Genomic DNA, 19791 nt, shown 5'->3' on the forward strand with positions numbered 1-19791 from the left:
ATATATATTTTTTTTTTTATTTAACCCAAAGACCAAGGATATATGATTTTTCGAAGATCTAGACTCCCATCCACTTCCTTGTTAACTTAAAACTTAAAAATTCTGTATCTCGGCTCCTGAGTACTTTTCTTTTTTTCAATGAAAAATCTCTGGCAGTGGGCAAACGTGGCCAGCAGTGAATATGATCGCGATAATCACAATATGCTTAAAACTTAAAATGCCAACTTTTGTTAACCACTTGAACCCTCCAGGATCAAAATTCCGATCTACAAGCTCACAACGCGTTGCGACGCTTGTCGATCTGCTATTTTTGGCGAATCGATTTGTATAGAGTGAAATAAGAGCGTATACCAAATGTTCTCTTCACAGGTCTGTTTAATCAAGGTGGTTGAGGGTTTTAAGTGGTACTGAGTTTGCAGCTCAACAAAAGTGTATGACAGAGGACAATTTCACAATAAATTAAAATGACGTCCTACAGCCAATTAAATTAAATTCTTTTGCCAGATTGACAGTTTGCCAGATTACAAAACCACTAGGCGGGCTCTAGACCGGATCTGAGCACTGAGCCGTAAATAGGAACCGTTCTCCCGCAAATCCACCATTTGGTCGCCTGGTCAGCATTTGCGGGAAATGTTAGCCTGATTATCAGACTGAAGCTGCGTGGAGCTTCAGTCTGAAATTGGCTGCACTGTAGTCGATTACTTGGGGGAGGGGATTAGCATTTCCCTAAACCAATCACGAGCGATCCAAGGCTCCGCCTACATGTGACGTCGCAGGCTATAGTGTCGCACAGCTTGAGAAAGCCCCATGGCGCTGATTGGCTTGTCGTTAGACCCACCCCCAACTCCGACTCTGATTTGACAGGTATTTCTTCTACCGTGAAAAGCCATAGGCTCACATTATGACACCAGACCAAGAGGAGCCCCACTCAGAGAGTGGGCGGGGTCTATGGTCTGGAACCAGGCTAGGGAAATGTATGTCCGGGAGCGGGTGTCCGGCAGCGGACGCTAATTCCCGGGAGACTCCCGGGACATCTCCGGGAGAGGTGGGATGTCTGGTGTGTGTGTGTGTGTGTCTGGGTGTGTGCGGATTTAGTGTGAACTCTACGGGTGGGCGGGCATGGGTAGGCTTAGACAGAAAGCTGAAAAGAGGGCAAGGGTGATGCAATAATCTGACAGAAAAGCTCACACACTACATTCTCACTAACCTGTGATGTGACATGATGATAGAGAAAGGGTGGTTTGACAGGCCTCTGTGACAGACACTCTGAAACTACTGTATAGTCTACTGTACCTCCAGTTATCCTGTGTGCGTGTGCATGCCCGCGTGTGTGTGTGTGTGTGTGTGTGAGAATTATTATACTTAGTTGAGGACCAGTATACTCCCCACAAGTATAGTAGAATTGGAGACATACTGTAGACATTGTGAGGAGCATTTATTCCGGGTCCTCACAAGAAAAAAAAAGCTATTTTTTGTTGAAAAAATATTTTTAGAGACATGTTTACAATTAGAAAAAGATTCAGGTTGGGGTTATAGTGTTAGGATGAGACGTTTAGAGGTTTAGGTTTAGAGATGTCAGACACCAAACAATAGCAGATCTACAAGCTCAGAAAGAGCTTGTAGATCTGATATTTTCAATGGATAAAATGTTGTTATGTCCTCACGAGTTCAGTAGAACAGACCTGTGAGTTTGTGTGGTGTCTGTCTGTTCCGGTATTTCTTCCAGCACAGGGGACTTCAGTGCTGTTGTGAGAGGAGAGAGAGAGAGAGAGAGAGAGAGAGAGAGAGAGAGAGAGAGAGAGAGAGAGAGAGAGAGTTTACTTAATTAAAACAACTCAGTGGCCATCTGTTTGCCCATGGTAAATGTTCTTCAAACAGTGTGGAGTGGAGAGAAAGACAGACAATTGGCCACAAAAAAACACACATTCTTCCACGCTTAGTGGACAGTCAGACAGACAGACAGACAGACAGACACCCTGGATAACGTGGCCGTGCCGATGTGCAGGCACGGCCCGCACACACCGCACAGCCGTCGTCTGGAGACAGCGACGGCACGCAGGGAATTCCAAAACGCTAATTCGCTGTGAAATTATCATGCAATTCGCTCTGCAAAGAAGAAGTATAGAAAAACAAAGCAGAGAGTGACTCTCTCTCTCTCTCTCTCTCTCTCTCTCTCTCTCTCTCTCTCTCTCTCTCTCTCTCTCTCTCTCTCTCTCTCTCTCTCTCTCTCTCTCTCTCTCTCTCTCTCTCTCTCTCTCTCTCTCTCTCTCTCTCTCTCTCTCTCTCTCTCTCTCAGAGCCGTGTTTCATAACTCTCTGGGTATAGGACCATAATACACCGTGATGTTTCACTGTTTGGGAGTTTTTCTGAAAATGCTGCAAAATGCAACCGTGACATCCCTGACTCCCTGTGTCTGACCACACAAACACACACACACACACACACACACACACACACGCACGCACGCGCACACACACACACACACACACACACACACACACACGCGTGCACACACACACGCACACACACGCACGCACACACACACACACTGCAGCGGTCCATTTTCAAAATACTACTGTCCAATGGTGTAAAGTAACTACAGTAAGTGCATTTACTCAAGTACTGTAAAAGACAATGTTTAGGTACTTTTACTTAGCTGGAGTACTTCCAATTTTCAATATTTTTACTTCTACTCCACTAAATCTCAGAGGCAAATATTATACTTTTACTCCACTACAATTATTTTAAAACTTTAGTTACTAGTTACTTTGTAGATTTTTTATTAAATCTACAAATACATTTTGGCCATTTGAAAATAGTGGCCCACAAGCTCACAATTGTGAGCTTGTAGATCTGATATTTTCAAGAGATTTTTTGACATTTTATACATTTGAAAACGTTTTCACATTTTGTACTACTTTTGTCCTTTTGTTCAAGTACATTTTCACAGACGCGCGCACACACACACACACACACACACACACACACACACACACACACACACACACACACACACACACACACACACACACACACACACACACACACACAGCAGCAGGTGGTCCATTTTCTAAACACAGTATATACCGTCAGGCCGGTCCGCCTCATATAAAAAGCACTTGCTTTGGCCATAACAACAACTATCCATAATTGTAATGGACTCTTCATATCTACACCCAGCATTATAGAACGCCTCACCTCCTCATAAACATCCATAGTGCTGCAACCCCACACAGCCTTTTATGACTAATACCCCATGTCCATTTTATATACACTATTTGCAATAAATGTAGTCCATTATTGTCCATTAGTGACCTGTAACTACTGTCCTAATGTCTTTGCATTATGTGTGTGCGTGTGTGTGTGTGTGTGTGTGTGTGTGTGTGTGTGTGTGTGTGTGTGTGTGTGTGTGTGTGTGTGTGTGTGTGTGTGTGTGTGTGTGTATGCATGCATGCATTCCTGCATGTCGGTGTCGGGTCGAGTGGAAACCTTGTATGTCTTAAAACCGCTCCTTTTATATTATTATCATCTTATAAACACATTTAAAGACAGTGAAAATATCCGATCCACAAGCTCACAACAACGCCTCGCATCTGCTGTTTTTGATATTGATATTTTTGTACTCATATCAATGTCAGAAATTCCAAATTTACTTGAGTAAAAGTACAAAAAGTATTGGCATCAAAATGTAGTTGAAGTACCAAAAGTAGAAAGTACTCATTATGCAGAATGTCCCATTTCACAATTTTTCAAATGTATAAAAATCATTTGAAAATAGCAGATCTACAAGCTCACAATGCGTCGCATCACAAGTGTGTATAGGGCTGAAGTGTATGTTTTGTAATAATAATGAAAAACTAAAAAGTAAGTTTTCAAATAATTGTAGTGGAGTAAAATTACATCAGTTGCCTCTGAGATGTAATGGAGTAGAAGTAAAGTAAATGTAGTTAGTTACTTGCCACCACTGATTTTCACCACCTTTGTGTGACACTCTTGTTTGATGGAGTAGGCCACTCATTTACGTGGGGGGGGGGGGGGCATAAAAAGTTGAAATATGGAGATGTGAGATTTCTGCCCGACAGCAATAATAATGTGTGTGTGTGTGTGTGTGTGTGTGTGTGTGTGTGTGTGTGTGTGTGTGTGTGTGTGTGTGTGTGTGTGTGTGTGTGTGTGTGTGTGTGTGTGTGTGTGTGTGTGCACGCTGCCATTTCAGGAACGGACATGACTCCTAACTACGTGGACAGCAGCTACACTAACTGGACAGTGAGTCCGTGGTGCAGCTGCAAGGGCAGCGGCAACCAGGAAGAGGAATGCTTCAACTTCCTGCAGGATTTCACCGACAACACCTGCCTGAGTGAGATCATCTGTCTGTCTGTCTGTCTGTCTGTCTGTCTGTCTGTCTGTCTGTCTGTCTGTCTGTCTGTCTGTCTGTCTATCTATCTACAGTATCTATCTATCTATCTATCTATCTATCTATCTATCCCCACACCGCCGACACTCATCGTCGTTCACATTTGCCATCATCATGCATTGCAGAATAGTCAACTCCAGTACTTGAGTCAAAGTATGGATCAGGGTGTCAAACTCATTTTGAAGTGAGGGGCCGCAATGGGTGAATGGTGAGGGCCGCGACCAGTTGCGGACACACATGCGCACTCGCACACGTTCACTTACACAGCTGTCCCAGTGACAGCTGTGTAAGTAAACATGCACAAGTGCGCAAGCTCTGCACCCCGACCCTCGCACCAAAAGGACGTTGAATGTATTGACGCGTTGCTGTATTGAAATTTAGACATTTTCCCCCAAAAAAATCTACACGGGTATTTTCACTATTTGAAATATGACATAACTACAAACCTCTTATCTCCGTATTTTATTTGTTTGTGTTTTTTTTGTAAATTAACGCCCTACTTGATCATACAAAAGCATCAAAAGTAGCAGGTCTGCAAGCTCGAAACACAGCGCGTTCGAACTTGTATAGATCTGCTACTTCTGATTTTGAATCCTGAAAAAGTAACCGCTTTGGACATAACGACGTTTCCACCCGACAGAGACTAAATACTCAAGTAAAGCACATGATACTAGAAAGGGAAAAGAAGCGTGTCTAGCGGTCATGTAATATTGATGTGGTTGAGGAGTGTGTGATGTGATAGCGTGGTGCTGTAGCTGTCAGGGCCATAGCTCTGGGAACACACGGGCTGCCGCCCGGCTGAGGAGTGAGAGGTTGAGCTGACGATCTTCTGCATCTTTCATGCTTTTATGTCAGAGTGTGTAGCGATCTGCGATGATGATACGTCTGGGCTGGGAGGCATGTTGTTGTGTTGGAGTGCACTGAACGTATACACCATCACGCTATGGTGGTGGTGCTGAGTGGAGGTATGTGGGGTGAAGGAGGGATAACAAGGAAGGAAGGAAGGAAGGAAGGGAGGACTGAATGAATCGCTATCACGGTCAACATCTTTAACCCATTCAGTCCGGGAACGCATCTGTGTCATTTTAAGATTGCTTTGGCTTTTCAAAAATAGCAGATCTACAAGCTTATAGCGCGGCACTATGTGCCACGCATTGAGGTTATATATCTGCTATTATTGAATAGCCCAAAGAAATAAAAAATGACACAGATGCGTTCCCAGTTCTATGGATTAAGCGTCAACTGAGAACCCACCTTTTTACGTACAGTAGCTTTTAACTAGCATCTTATGAGATGTAATTGCTCAGCATCTAGATGTTGCTGCTGTTTAGTTGTTTTGTTTAATCTATTTTTGATTGTTGTATAGTCTTTTCATTTGTTTAGACTTGTTTGCTGTATTGTACAGAACTTTGAGCTGCATTTAGATGAAAAGTAAGAAAAGTGCTATATAAATAAAGCTCATTATCATTATGACAATCAGAATCAACTAGCTGAAATCAGCTTTTGTGCAAGCTCCATTGTTTTAGTTTGTTTTCAGAAAGAAAACAAATCTAAGATATCTATTATACACATACTGTAGCTTAATCCAGCTGGTACAGTTTGTACATGAGGTTAGACATAAGGTGCATAAAGCTAGACACAAAGTATTTCTAAAAGAAAGAAAGAAAGAAAGACATTAAGACGGTGATGTGCGCCAGAAAATAGCAAACCCTACAAGCTCACAACGCGTCGTCATGATGCGACACGTTGTAGGTCTGCTTTTAAAGAAAGATGTACAAAGATGTGGCAGAGAGATAATGGAGAAGAAATAAAGAAAAGTGCATATAGTAAGAAGTGAGTGCTGGATAGAAAGGGTGGCTGGCTGATTGGATCTGGTTAGATAGCTGGGAGGATGGACGGATGAATGGATGAATGGACGGACGGACGGACGGACGGACGGACGGACACGGCGCAGTGAAACCTCTGAAAGCCCCGGAGGGAAATCAGCCGTCGGTTTGATGCAACTTCAACCCGGAAAAAAAACCAGAGTCTCCTCTCACTGATTAAGTTGGAATTAAATGTTCTTTAAGAGAAAGAGAAAAAAAAGGAAGTCATTTCTTATCACTTCCCCCTATCCTTCCTTTCTTCCTTTGGGCCAGATCTTCTAGTCCCTGACTTTTTTTTATTTAATACAAAAGAAATCATTTGCATGCCATTTCCTAGCGTTTCAATCTTAGCGGGTTAAAGGGACTTATATCCCTTGCGGGGGCGGAGGGGGGAAGAGGACGGGGGGGACGGGGACGGGGGGGTTGTCATAAATGGGGAATAGATCTGGTACGAGTGGAAATTAAAGACTGATAAAAGACTGATACAATGCATAATTATCATCCACGCTGTCTGATGTCGCCCCAAAACGCACGCCACGCACACACATGTCGCCTCTGTCAGGTGGAAACCTCATGTCCAAAACTGTTACTTTTCAGGAGTTAAAGGATTAGTTCACCCCCAAAATGACTTTTTTTCTATCAATTAGTCACCCCATGGAGACTTGAATTCATGGAGATGTTAGTTTTTCTTGCATTCATAAGTCAATAATTTGATGACCGGCGGTGGCTCCAGTGTCAACTTTGAGTCTCCTACAGGCATGTGCACAGATAGACTCTAGGTGGTGCTAGAGCACCTGCCCTTTGCCCTCTGGACCAGATTGCCCTTAAAAATATATAAATAAGCCTTTTTTTTTTTTTTTTACATATCCGCATTAGACAGCATATGGCTATTGAAGCAAATACATATGCAATTACAACGTACAAGATGTGCCTGTAATAAATATCACACTACTAGGGCAGCCGGCGGTTCCGTGCGCCGCACAAGGTGCCCTTTTTTTTTACTTGAGCAACTGCCCCTCAAAATGTCTGTGCACGCCACTGCCGGAGACATTAGCATCTTCCCGCCGGTCATCAAATTGTTGGCAAAAAAATCTCCATGAATTCAAGGCTTCATGGGGTGTGTAATTGATAGAAAATAAGTACTTTTTTGGGCGAACTATACCTTTAAATTCAAAAGTATCAGATTGGCAAGCTCAGAACGCAGTGCGAAGCGACGCGTTTTGAGCTTGCAGCTCTGATACGTTTGAGTGACGCTGTAGTGTGATCAAGTACGGACACAAAAAGTTAGAATATGGAGATAAGAGGTTTCTGCAACGATACGCAGCGCCACACGAAGAAAAAAAAAACGCCACAGAGCACAACGCCCATCAGAGCGAGAGCTCACCTCAGGCGTCCTGACGCTGCATTGACGCCTCCCCCGCCTAAAGCCCGCCCGCCCGCCAGCCAGCCAGTGCGCTAGCTGTAACCGCTCCGCGAGCGCAGCGGCGGCGGTGTCATCGCTACCCCGCTATATACAACAAGGCGTGCGTCGCCTTGGAACATGTTCCATTGTGTGTGTGGGGTAATGCTTTTGGACCGTTTCAATAGATTGCTCGGCTCCAGCGTTTTTAGCTGAGCTTGCAGGATGAGGGATGAGGCAGAGGAGCTGAAGAGGCGGCTCTGAAAAATAACACAAAAAAATGCAGCATCTCCCCCTCCCCTCCCCTCCCCTCCCCTCCTCTCCTCTCCTCTCCTCTCCTCTCCTCTCCTCTCCTCTCCTCTCCTCTCCTCTGCAGTGGAGGGGAACAGGAGATAAACTATACCAAAAGATGGAGCTGTTTTTTTTCCCACTCTCCGACGCACAAGGGTGGTGAACGCACACGGCGGGAGGGGGGGGGGGAGCACTCTTTACAAAAAAGTATGAATATATGGCTATGCTAGAATAATCCATTAAGACCGGGAACGCATCTGTGTCATTTTTAGATTTTTTTGTTTTTTAAAACACTATTTTATACTTTGGGCTATTCAAAAAGCGCTACAAGCTTGTAGATCTGCTATTTATTTTTTTTAATCTTGAACATGTGCAAATCTTTTAATACATATATATTTTGAAACAACATTTTTAACTCGAATCTTTGCTTCTGCAGGTCCCTGGAACAAAATATTTTACAAATGTTTGCTTTAAAAGAAATATATATTTAAAGATGTGCACATGTTTTCACGATTTTTCAAAAAATAGCAAGCTCATAGCGCGGCACTCGGTGCCACGCTATGAGCTTGTATATCTGCTATTTTTGAATAGCCAAAGAAATCTAAAATGACAGATACTTTGCCGTTTTGTATTTATTTTTAGATTCTTTTGGGCTATTCAAAAATAGCAGATATACAAGCTCAAAGCACGGCACCGAGTGCCAAGCTATGAGCTTGTAGATCTGCTAACTTTTTGAAAAATCGTGAAAATGTGTGCAAATCCTTGAATATATATATATTTTTTTAAAGCAAACATTTGTAAAGTGTTTTGTTCCAGGGACCTCCAGAAGCAAAGATTTGAGTTACAAATGTTTGCTTAAAAAATATATAAATATTCAAAGATTTGCACAAATGTTCAAGATTAAAAATAACAGCCCAAAGTATAAAATAATGGTTATAACTCAAAATCTTAAAATGACACAGATGCGTTCCAGGTCTAAATGGGATAAACTAGAGACAAATCATATTCAAAACCCCCCATAAAACTGCTACTACTACTAATACTACTACCGCTGCTGCTGCTTTGCCTCTGTCATCTTCCTCCACAACGGTTTCTTGCACATACAGCAGGAATGAAAAGAACCCCTATAACAGGTTATCATTTCTCCTAGGCAGGAGGGGGGAGAAAGAAGAATTGAAGCGTTATTCCAATACAAGCCATGCGTACTGTATATCAGGGAGAATCACATACAGTAGTACATACTGTACGTACACATATACCGTCTATGCTCTGCGTGTGGTTCTGATCTGGCCCTACGGGTATAAGAGGAAAAAAAAGCAATTGGACACTCATAGATGGGAAGTTTTTAAGTCTTGGTATAGCATTCATGTGGAAGATAATATGCCCGCAGAGCAAGGAAGGGAAAAGAAGAAAAAAAAAAACTCTGCACATGCGAGCTTATACATTATGCGAATAGTAGCCAAATAACACACACACACACACACACACACACACACACACACACACACACACACACACACACACACACACACACACACACACACACACACACACACACACACACACACACACACACACACACACACAAATAGATAAGCGTGCAGGTTTTACACGCACATACTGTAAGCACGATATGCACACACTAACAAGTACACATTTGTACATGCCTTTTTACTCCTGCTGTGTCCTAGGGCTGTGTGATATGACTTCATATCAATATCACGGGATTATTTCAAGCTTTGGCCTCGATTGCGATTAATGCAGGAAAAAAAAGTTATAGTGAAAATAGCCGACCTACAAGCTCACAACGTGTCGTGCTGCAACTCGCTGTGAGCTGGTAGATCGGTTATTTTAGTAATGTTTGTATGCCGCCATTGTACAGCGAGGAATAATAACAGGGTTGAGTCGTTAATCGGACCAATCCATATAGTCGATTAAAAAGAAAAAACGTTTTTGGTATTCATTTGTTGATATACTGTATAAGAAATTATATGAATATATATTAATACAAAAAAGACTCGATTATTCAACATGAGCTAGATTAATTTGGTTATTAATTCAAAATATAACTTTCCCAGCCCTACTAACTCTCTCCCTCTCTGCGCCTCTGTGTCGCACCATCTGTCCCTGCAGGTAGGGGGCGATGCAGGGGCTGTGTGTGTGTGTGCCCAGTGGGTTTGAAAACTTAAAACAGAGTCATTTAAAGGAAAAAAAGGAAAAGAAAGGGGAATCGCTGTCGGCAATGAGTTTAATCAACTCGGCAGAACATTTGGGTGCAGTAAAAACATCCTCTGTGGATCCCCCTTGCAGTCCACCAGTTTGATTTATGACTTTTTATTCCCCCATGGTGGAGGCTGAGGGTCCGCGAGGGGGGATAGCCAAAGACCAGCGTTGCCATGTGTGCTTATTATAAGATAACTTTGGGCTTGTTTATCTGTAAATATTGGTTAGTTACGGGTTGTGTTTTTAGTTTTTTTTTCTAAAGTGTAGTTGTTTATTTGGGCTTGTTTCTAAAGTGTAGTTGTTTATTTGGGTTTGTTTCTAAGGTGTAGTTATTTATTTGGGTTTGTTTCTAAGGTGTAGTTGTTTATTTGGTCTTGTTTCTAAAGTGTAGTTGTTTATTTGGTCTTTTTTCTAAAGTGTAGTTGTTTATTTGGGCTTGTTTCTAAAGTGTAGTTGTTTATTTGGTCTTGTTTCTAAAGTGTAGTTGTTTATTTGGGTTTGTTTCTAAGGTGTAGTTATTTATTTGGGTTTGTTTCTAAGGTGTAGTTGTTTATTTGGTCTTGTTTCTAAAGTGTAGTTGTTTATTTGGTCTTTTTTCTAAAGTGTAGTTGTTTATTTGGTCTTGTTTCTAAAGTGTAGTTGTTTGTTTGGTCTTGTTTCTAAAGTGTAGTTGTTTATTTGGTCTCGTTTCTAAAGTGTAGTTGTTTATTTGGTCTCGTTTCTAAAGTGTAGTTGTTTATTTGGGCTTGTTTCTAAAGTGTAGTTGTTTATTTGGGCTTGTTTCTAAAGTGTAGTTGTTTATTTGGGCTTGTTTCTAAAGTGTAGTTGTTTATTTGGGCTTGTTTCTAAAGTGTAGTTGTTTATTTGGGCTTGTTTCTAAAGTGTAGTTGTTTATTTGGGCTTGTTTCTAAAGTGTAGTTGTTTATTTGGGCTTGTTTCTAAAGTGTAGTTGTTTATTTGGTCTCGTTTCTAAAGTGTAGTTGTTTATTTGGTCTCGTTTCTAAAGTGTAGTTGTTTATTTGGGCTTGTTTCCTAAACCAGTGTTTCTCAAATATTTTCATGTCGGCCCCCCAAATTAACATGTATTTGTCCGCGGACCCCCATCTGAAACTAATGTTGTGCCAGGGACCCCTTTACCATATTTGTGCTGTTAATTTAAACACATTTTCAGTCACATTTGTCACTTTGTCAGCTCCCCAGGCTGGCAGAGGGAGAGTAGCGCCCAGGATTACAAGCTTAAGCATTGGCACTGGGTGAAAAATAGGGGTTACAAAATCGTGGGATAAAGCATTTTAATATACAAAAAAATTGCTCATGTGGCCTATAATAGTTGCTTCTTTTGGCCTTGTTTTCATAGACCTGGTTGCTTATTTCTCTCGCAAAGAAGAAAAATCTGGCAGCACTGCCAAAGCCAGAGACAAACCCTGACGAAGGGATTTCAAAAACATCACGTCTCTCCGCTTTCCGCCGCTGCGCCTCGCCAGCTCTTTGTTGCTGTGCGCTTTATTTAAAGGTTGTTCCGTTGCTTCGACGCCTTTCGTCTCGGCTGGGAGAACTTTGAGCTTTTATCCACGCCGGTTCTTTTTTTTTTGCAACAGACGTAGTTTTTATTTTTTCCTTCATAAACCTGGAACGTTTAGCACAATGACAAACATGAAGGGTCCTTTTCATGTACGTACGTACATACGTGTTAAGTGTGCCCGGTGTGTGTGTGTGTGTGTGTGTGTGTGTGTGTGCGTGCGTGCGTGCGTGCACATGGTCCCAACGCTCTCACTTGTCCTTTTGTGCGGCGAAAGATATGGTATTTCTCCTTTATCGGTCGTTGTCGGGCAAAAACCTTGTATCTCCATATTTCTCCAACTTTTTTTAGGATAAGTCAACACACTCTCACTCCCCAAAATGCATATCGTGACTTCTTGGGACAAAATGTGATCAAACATCAACCGTCTGGTGCCGTCCCGGGCACTTCCGCACTCCAGGAATGCAGAACTAGCATTCTCAAACCCATAACGTAAAAGGGTGACGGGTCCGCCAAAAAACTGTAAAAACGATGGAGGCGCGCCGTCTAAAGTGGACTTGAGTCACGAGAGGCAACTCCGAGCAAGCCGCTAGGCAAGCGAGTCGCCGTGGCGAGCGTTGCCAAGTCCGCTTGAGCCGACTCAGCGCCTTCCGAGTTAATGTCCAGATAGGGACAGAATCGTTACTCATATCCCCCCTAGTCAACAGGTGCCGTATTTGCCCCCGCCCCCCCCCACTTCCAGTCAAACGTTTGACTTCTTAGGACGTCCGTCCCGAGAAGTCACCCGTTTGACGTCTTCACTGGAAAAGTTTAACCCTTTGTCACTTTTTGATTTGAGCTAAAAAGCATTATTTTACACCTTGGCTATTCAAAAATAGCAGATATACAAGCTCATAGCGCGGCACTCGGTGCCGCGCTATCGTGAAAAAGTGTGCAAATCTTTGAATATATATTGTTTAAAGCGAAACTTTCTAACTCTATTCTTTGCTTCTGGGGGTCCCTGGAAGAAAACATATTGAGATGGGGGTCCGCGGCCAAATACATATAATGTTTTAGGGTCCTTGACATGAAAAAGTTTGAGCACCACTGATATAGAATCATACGTTTTTTTCAGAAAACTGTTCGGATTTAGAAGACATTTGTAGAATCGGCTTCAGGTCTTAATGGGTTAAAGTGTCGAGCAAAAGTAGTGGACATAGACAAACTCACAAAGTCGCTGATCGCTTTTTCTGAAAAAAAAAAAACTTTTGGACATACATGGTTTTTCATTCGACAATTATTATCAGTCACATGAATCTATATTCAAAGTCATCTGTGCGCGCTGACCTTACAGTGGAGGAGGTTGCAAAGCAATTAAATGCCGTTCGGCTTCCCCTTCCTCGCCGAACAAAGAGAAACAGAAATGTGGAAGAGCGGTTGAAAGGTACTCCGTCCCCCGGTTTGCACCATATCTAGCAGAAAGAAGCTGACTGGAGATGGATTTATCACACCATGTTTTTGCAAAGAGACACATGCACGCACGCACGCACGCACGCACGCACGCACGCACGCACGCACGCACGCACGCACACACACACACACACACACACACACACACACACACACACACACACACACACACACACACACACACACACACACACACACACACACACACACACACACACACACACACACACACACACACACACACACACAGTATTCATAAACTTCTGAGGATATACATTTTATAAATGTATGTCCTCAGAAGGAACGCATCTGGAACGCATCTGTGTCACTTTTTCATTTGAGCTAAAAAGCATTATTTTACACTTTGGCTATTCAAAAATATAGAGTGCCGCGCTACAAGCTTGTAGATCTGCTATTTTTGAAAAATCGTGAAAATATGTGCAAATCTTTGAATATATATATTATTTTAAAGCAAACATTAACTCAAATCTTTGCTTCTGGGGGTCCCTGGAACAAAATGTTTTGAGATGGGGGTCCGCGGCCAAAGTTTTGGGGGTCCTTGACATGAAAAAGATTGAGCACCGCCGACAAAGAAACATACTTTTTTTCAGAAAACCGTTTAGATTTAGAAGACATTTTGCAGAATCGGAACCTCAGGCCTCAATGGGTTAAGTATAAATCAGGTATATGTAACTCCAACCATAACCCCTTAAACCTGACCTCTAAACCGTCTAATCCTAATCCCAACCTCAATCTCTTGAGAGGAGGACCATGCGGGAAAATTGTCCTTGAAAATGTCACAAATTTCTCAAATTCTATATACTTGTGGGGACACGTGGTCCTCACAATTATAGTAAAACATATTGTGCGCACACACACACACACACATGCACATCCGTAGGCAGCTGAATACACGAGCTCTCATGGATTTGCTATGGTAAGAAACCAGAACGCACACAGCAGCACATGCCCACACTACCTCTTTGCTTTTTAAGCCATTCAATCCGGGAACGCATCTGGTGTCATTTTCGATTTCTTTGGCTATTCAAAAATAGCATATCTACAAGCTCATAGCTATGAGCTTGTAGATAATCTATTTGGCGTGAAAATTGGTACAAAACATTAAATATATATATATTTTTTTAATATTTTTAACTCCAAAATTTGCTTCTGGGGGGTCCCTGGAACAACATATTTTGGCGGCAAAATACATATCATTTTGGGAGGTCCTCGACATGAAAAAAGTTTGAGCACCACTGATGTTATACTGTAGCAACATAAGTTTTAAAAAAAAACTTTTATGATGTAGAAGACATGTTCTAGAATATTCAGAAGCAAAGATCTGAGTTTAGCTTTAAAAAAAAGAAATATATATATATATATATATATATATATATATATATATATATATTAAAATAGCAGATCTACAAGCTCATAGTGTGGCGCAATGAGCTTGTAGATCTGCTATTTTTTGTATATCCCAAATAAATCTTAAAATGACACAGATGTGTTCCCGGATTAAATGGGTTAAAAGGATTCTATTTCTCCAAAAATGTCCAACTGCTGAAACAGGCGTACTTATTGGCAAACAGATAGTGGGGGGGTGGAGGGGGGGGTTCTATAATCAACTTGAGTGCAGACGTTACGCCAGCTATACGTTCGTCAGTCAAGCTTGTTGCAAAATTTGACCGAAAACGGTTTTGTTGCGACATAACAATAAAAGTGGCATTTTTTGTTTTTTTTTGTTTTGTGAGGAGCACTGAGGAGTCAAGGACATCTGCTTAATGTGATTGTGTGTCTGAATAATACGTCCACTATGTGCCTCCTCCTCCTCCACTCCCACACAACACTCTGATAGAGCGATAATTACTCGTTCCCGGATCAATAGCATAAACTTGTCAGCAATTATAAAAGGCAGCCGGTACAGATGGGAATCTTTAAATTAACGCATTAAGACCGGGGAACGCAATCTGTGTCATTTTTAAGATTTATTTAGGCAATCAAAAACAAATGCAGATCTACAAGCTCGTAGTGCAGCACCGAGAGTGCTACGAGCTTGTAGATCTGCAATTTTTTTTGTTGCAAATCTTTGATTATATATATTATTTTAAAGCGATTTTTTTAAACTCAAAACTTTACTCCTGGGGGGTCCCTGGAACAAAATATTTTGAGATTGGGGGTCCGCGGTCAAATACATACATTTTTAGTTGTTTGGTTGCTATATCAGTGGTGCTCAAACTTGTCAAGGACCCCCCCAAAATGATATGTATTTGGCCGCGGACCCCCATCTCTAAATGTTTTGTTCCAGGGACCCCCCCCCCAGAAGCAAATATTGGAGTTAAAAATGTTGGCTTTAAAAATATATATATATTCAAAGATTTGCAAACATTTTCACGATTTGAAAATAAATAGCAGATCTACAAGCTCAAAATCTATGAGCTTGTATATCTGCTATGTTTGAAAGCAGAAGAAATCTTGAAAATGACACAGATGCGTTCCCGGTCTCAATGGATTAAACACCGTCGGCCGTGAAGGAGACGACGGGCGGAGAAATAAAAAAACTTCAGTGACCTTCCAAGTTTACAGATATCACAAACAGAGACGGGCTGCGTTTGATTAGAGCTGTGAGCAGAGAGCTAGAACGCCCAGAGAGAGCAGAACGCCCAGAGAGAGAGAGAGAGAGAGAGAGAGAGAGCGGACTGACGAAGCAAAAAGCGCTGTGCTCCCCCACCCCCAAACAGTGGTGGAAAGTAACTAAGTACATTTACTCAAGTACTGCACTTATAAGTACAAGTTTGAGGTACTTTTTACTATACTGGAGTTTTCAATACACACAACAGATTCCGGATTCTGTTTTAGTTCTGCGAATATGTTGAGTATTCTTTGTCTTCTGATTCTATATTTAATAATGATGTATATGTATGTATTCCTGTTGATTATGTTCTGTATCTCTGCTACATTGAAAATGAGGGCCTAACCCCAGAGCCGTCTGGGAGAAATGCGGGGGCCCTGTGCGAAGTCGCGTGCGCGCGCGAGAGGATATTCCCATCCTCGCGCGATATTTCCGAGTATTTTTTGGTGGTTATTGCGGTTATTTCTTTTTATAACTCTTAATAAATGTGATTCTGTTCGCACTAGCCTTCCTGCGGCCCTGCCTAACCCTCAACTGTACTCCGAGTTGAAATAAAGGTTATGATGATGATGAATACTTTTACCTCTACTCCACTACATCTCGAGGCAAATATTGTAGCCTACTTTTTTTTACTCCACTACAATTATTTGAAAACTTTAGTTACTAAGTTACTTTGTAGATTTGATTATTATGGCAAAACATTAACCACTTCAGCCCCTATTTAAACTTTGGCTATTTTCACATTCTGTGTACCAGGCTTTTACTCGTAACAGAGTGTTTCTATATTGCTTTTCCCATCACTGCCCCCAAATGTCCCCGCAAAGCTCCTCTCCTCTCCTCTCCCCTCCTCTCCTCTCCTCTCCTCTCCCCTCCCCTCCCCTCCCCTCCCTCCCCTCCTCTCCTCTCCTCTCCTCTCCTCTCCTCTCCTCTCCTCCCTCCTCTCCTCTCCTCTCTCTCTTCCTCTCCGGTTGCCAAACATGGGGGGCAGGGGACCAAGACGTTGACATAGAGCTGTCAGTGTTATAGCGATGCCAGGGCTCCCTGCTGGGAAGACAGCGAGTCCAAAAAAAAAGCAAATGACTTCATATCTCTTGTCCCCCCTCCCTCCCCCCCCTCCCTGCAGGAAATGCCATCCAGGCGTTCGGCTACAGCAGCGGCGACAACGCGCTGCAGCACAAAGACGAGTCTGTGTCGGAGCCCTTGGTGACGGCGAAGCCCCCGGCGCTCGACGGCGGTGGCGGCCCCGCCCCCACGACCACCTCGGAACACCCCAACATCCACAATGACCAGGCGGGGGAGGGGGAGCTACAAGGCAAGGTACTGGATGATCTGGTTTAGTGAAGTCTCATCATATAACAAGTGGCATGCACAGTGCCGGCTTAATGTTATATAGGGCTTTAGGTGCTGCAGCACAGGGCAACAAGTTTGGGGGGACAGGGGGGCAAACGGCGGGCAAAAGTGAGAGAAGACTCAACTATCGCCGCAACAGTTCAGAAATGTTGAAGCAAAGGCTGCTGAAGGAGCACTAAAACGGTGAAACCAGCTGGTGAAGCATACATTTTCCGCACTGGAAATAGATACAAGGAGCCGTAGACTTCAATGCATTCCATGAACTTCCGGTTTAGGGCTTTGTCACTATTCGCCAATAGACGGCTATGTAGAAGACCTGGCCCGAAGAAGTGAACGCTACTATGCTAGTGTCAGAACTCTCTCTCTCTCTCTCTATGGGTCTGGTGGTCACTGCCGTTGTATCCTACTGACTCACCTTCCCAGTGAGGAGCCCCCACCGGGAGGATGTAGCACCCTTCGTCCTAATCCTCCCGTTGCAGCATTAATTTACGTAATAAATCTAAAAAGTTTAAATATGGAGATACGAGGTCTCCGCCTGACAGTGACAAATGTACTTAGTTTACTTTCCACCACCCGCCGTATGCACACGCACACATGCACACACACACACACACACACACACACTCCCCCGGTACGAGTGAACACACACGCCGCATGATGTATGGGAATTAACAATGTTTATTAGGTCAAACATGACACATACATTATTTCCAATATTGTAAAAATGTGTAGAATAAATAAAAGGTTTCGACATTTCTGCCAACTAAAATGCATATGGGCGAGCCGCCAGCCAGCCAGGTGGCTTGTTGTGTAAACAAACCTGTGTGATTCCAAACGCAGAAAAATAGAAAATAACCGAGGAAAAGTGAGAATGTAATAGTTTGTGGACAGAGTCGTTTGCTTTCACTGCCAATGCTGATGGATTACCTGTATGTTTGATCTACTACGAGAAGCTATCATATTTAATGAATGCTCGTTAACATGCATTTATATTTAGTCATTTTATAGGCAAATATACACACTTAATAGCCGCTTTGTCTTCATTATAAGGCTCGTATATGTGTGTGGCATCCAGAGAGATTTTGCATTTATTTATTTTTGGTCCAAAATGGCTCTTTTGACATTGACGTTAATTCTGTGCACAGGCTGTCAAAAAAAGATTTGCAGCACATTTTTATTTTAGAACCTCGTCTTTACTACAGACATCTGTAGGAACTGTGTGTACTACCTTTACGTTTTTGATACAGCGTTTTGGTAAATAGGTAAAAAAAAGACCCATTCCCAATTCTAGATGGCAACACCGCCCCGGAACGATACTACGACCAGGGGGGAGGTAATGACCAGAGTAATAAAATAAATGGTAAATGGTGCATTTATATAGCGCTTTTATCCAAAGTGCTTTACATAGATTGTGCATTACATTCACCCATTCACACACACATTCATACACCGATGGCGTAGGAAACCATGCAAGGCACTAACCTGCTCATCGGGAGCAATTAGGGGTTCAGCGTCTTGCTCAAGGACACCTCGACACTAACTCTGGGGGAGCTCGGGATCGAATTTCCACACTCTATCCCTGAGGCACTGCCGCCCCACAGTAATGCCTCATTCATGTTATTTATTCATGCAACAAGTGCGTCGACCCCCCCCGACTGACTGACAAAACTGTCTCTGTTTAAAAGAGACAAGCAGACTGACAGACAGACAGACAGAGCCCATGAACACTGTGCAGATGGCCATCATAGTTAGTGTATTCCCAGGTTAAAGTCCTCCTGACATGTTTACTGTAGACAGAGATGCTGTTTCTTATAATTGACCAAAATGTCGTACAGCAAAAAAAAAAAAGGAGAAAAAAAGAGCATAACAGCATCGCAGTGAACAGCTTTACATTTCCCCAGGCCTGGTTATCGAGTAACCCCGGGTTACGGGAGTTTTTGTCCGCAAATCAATTAGATTCAATTGAGCTGAAAATCAACACATGGCACCGTGTTAGTCCTGGCAACATTAGCTTCTGGAGGGGAGAGGGTGGTGTGCGTGTGCGTGTGTGCGTGTGTGCGTGTGTGTGTGTGTGTTGTAGCGGGGCGAGGGGTAGCTCATTTCCTCACACAATGGTCCGTTTAGGGCTGTATTATGCATGAACTCTCCGAATGCTATGAAAATGAACCGGGACTCCTCAGCTAGATGTGTTCTGCTTAAGAATCAGAAAAGGCGACGCATTAGGAATTCCAATCAGGACCACCGCCACCACACAGGACAAGCAGACACAGAAAAAATTGATCTGGGTAGACGACCCACCACAACCCACCCCACCCCACCCTGGGGGGGATATGGTAGACATCTTTGTGAGGGTTTGTAATTTCCCTAGTCAAACTCGAGGGGCAGAGACACGATGGTTATGTCGGGTGACACTGTAGCTCCATCTCCATATACAAACAAAGCGCGGGGCTCCAGTGTTGGAAAAGGTACTCACATTTCTTACTTAAGTAAAAGTATCAATACGGCAATGTAGAATAATAGCAGATAATAGCATAATAGCAGATAAAATAGCAGAAGCTCACAACGTGTCGCATTGCGACGCATTGTGTTGTAGATCGGCTATTTTCAAATGGCCGAAATGTATATAGGGCTGAAGTGGTTAATGTATGTATT

The 19791-nt window shown here is 42.8% G+C and overlaps 1 protein-coding gene across 1 annotated transcript in view; it reads left to right on the forward strand.

Annotated features, from left to right (window-relative positions):
- LOC308088881 (GDNF family receptor alpha-2-like) overlaps positions 1 to 19791 on the forward strand; it is a gene marked incomplete at its 5' end in the record, with an annotated part of 253642 nt that overhangs the window by 220289 nt on the left and 13562 nt on the right. The window contains 2 exon segments of the mRNA XM_080433467.1: positions 4214 to 4354; positions 16913 to 17106. Of these exon segments, the coding sequence (XP_080289593.1) occupies positions 4214 to 4354; positions 16913 to 17106 (335 nt within the window).

Source organism: Gymnoscopelus braueri, assembly GCF_963280865.1.
Source record: "Gymnoscopelus braueri genome assembly, chromosome: 7".
Taxonomy (NCBI): domain Eukaryota; kingdom Metazoa; phylum Chordata; class Actinopteri; order Myctophiformes; family Myctophidae; genus Gymnoscopelus; species Gymnoscopelus braueri.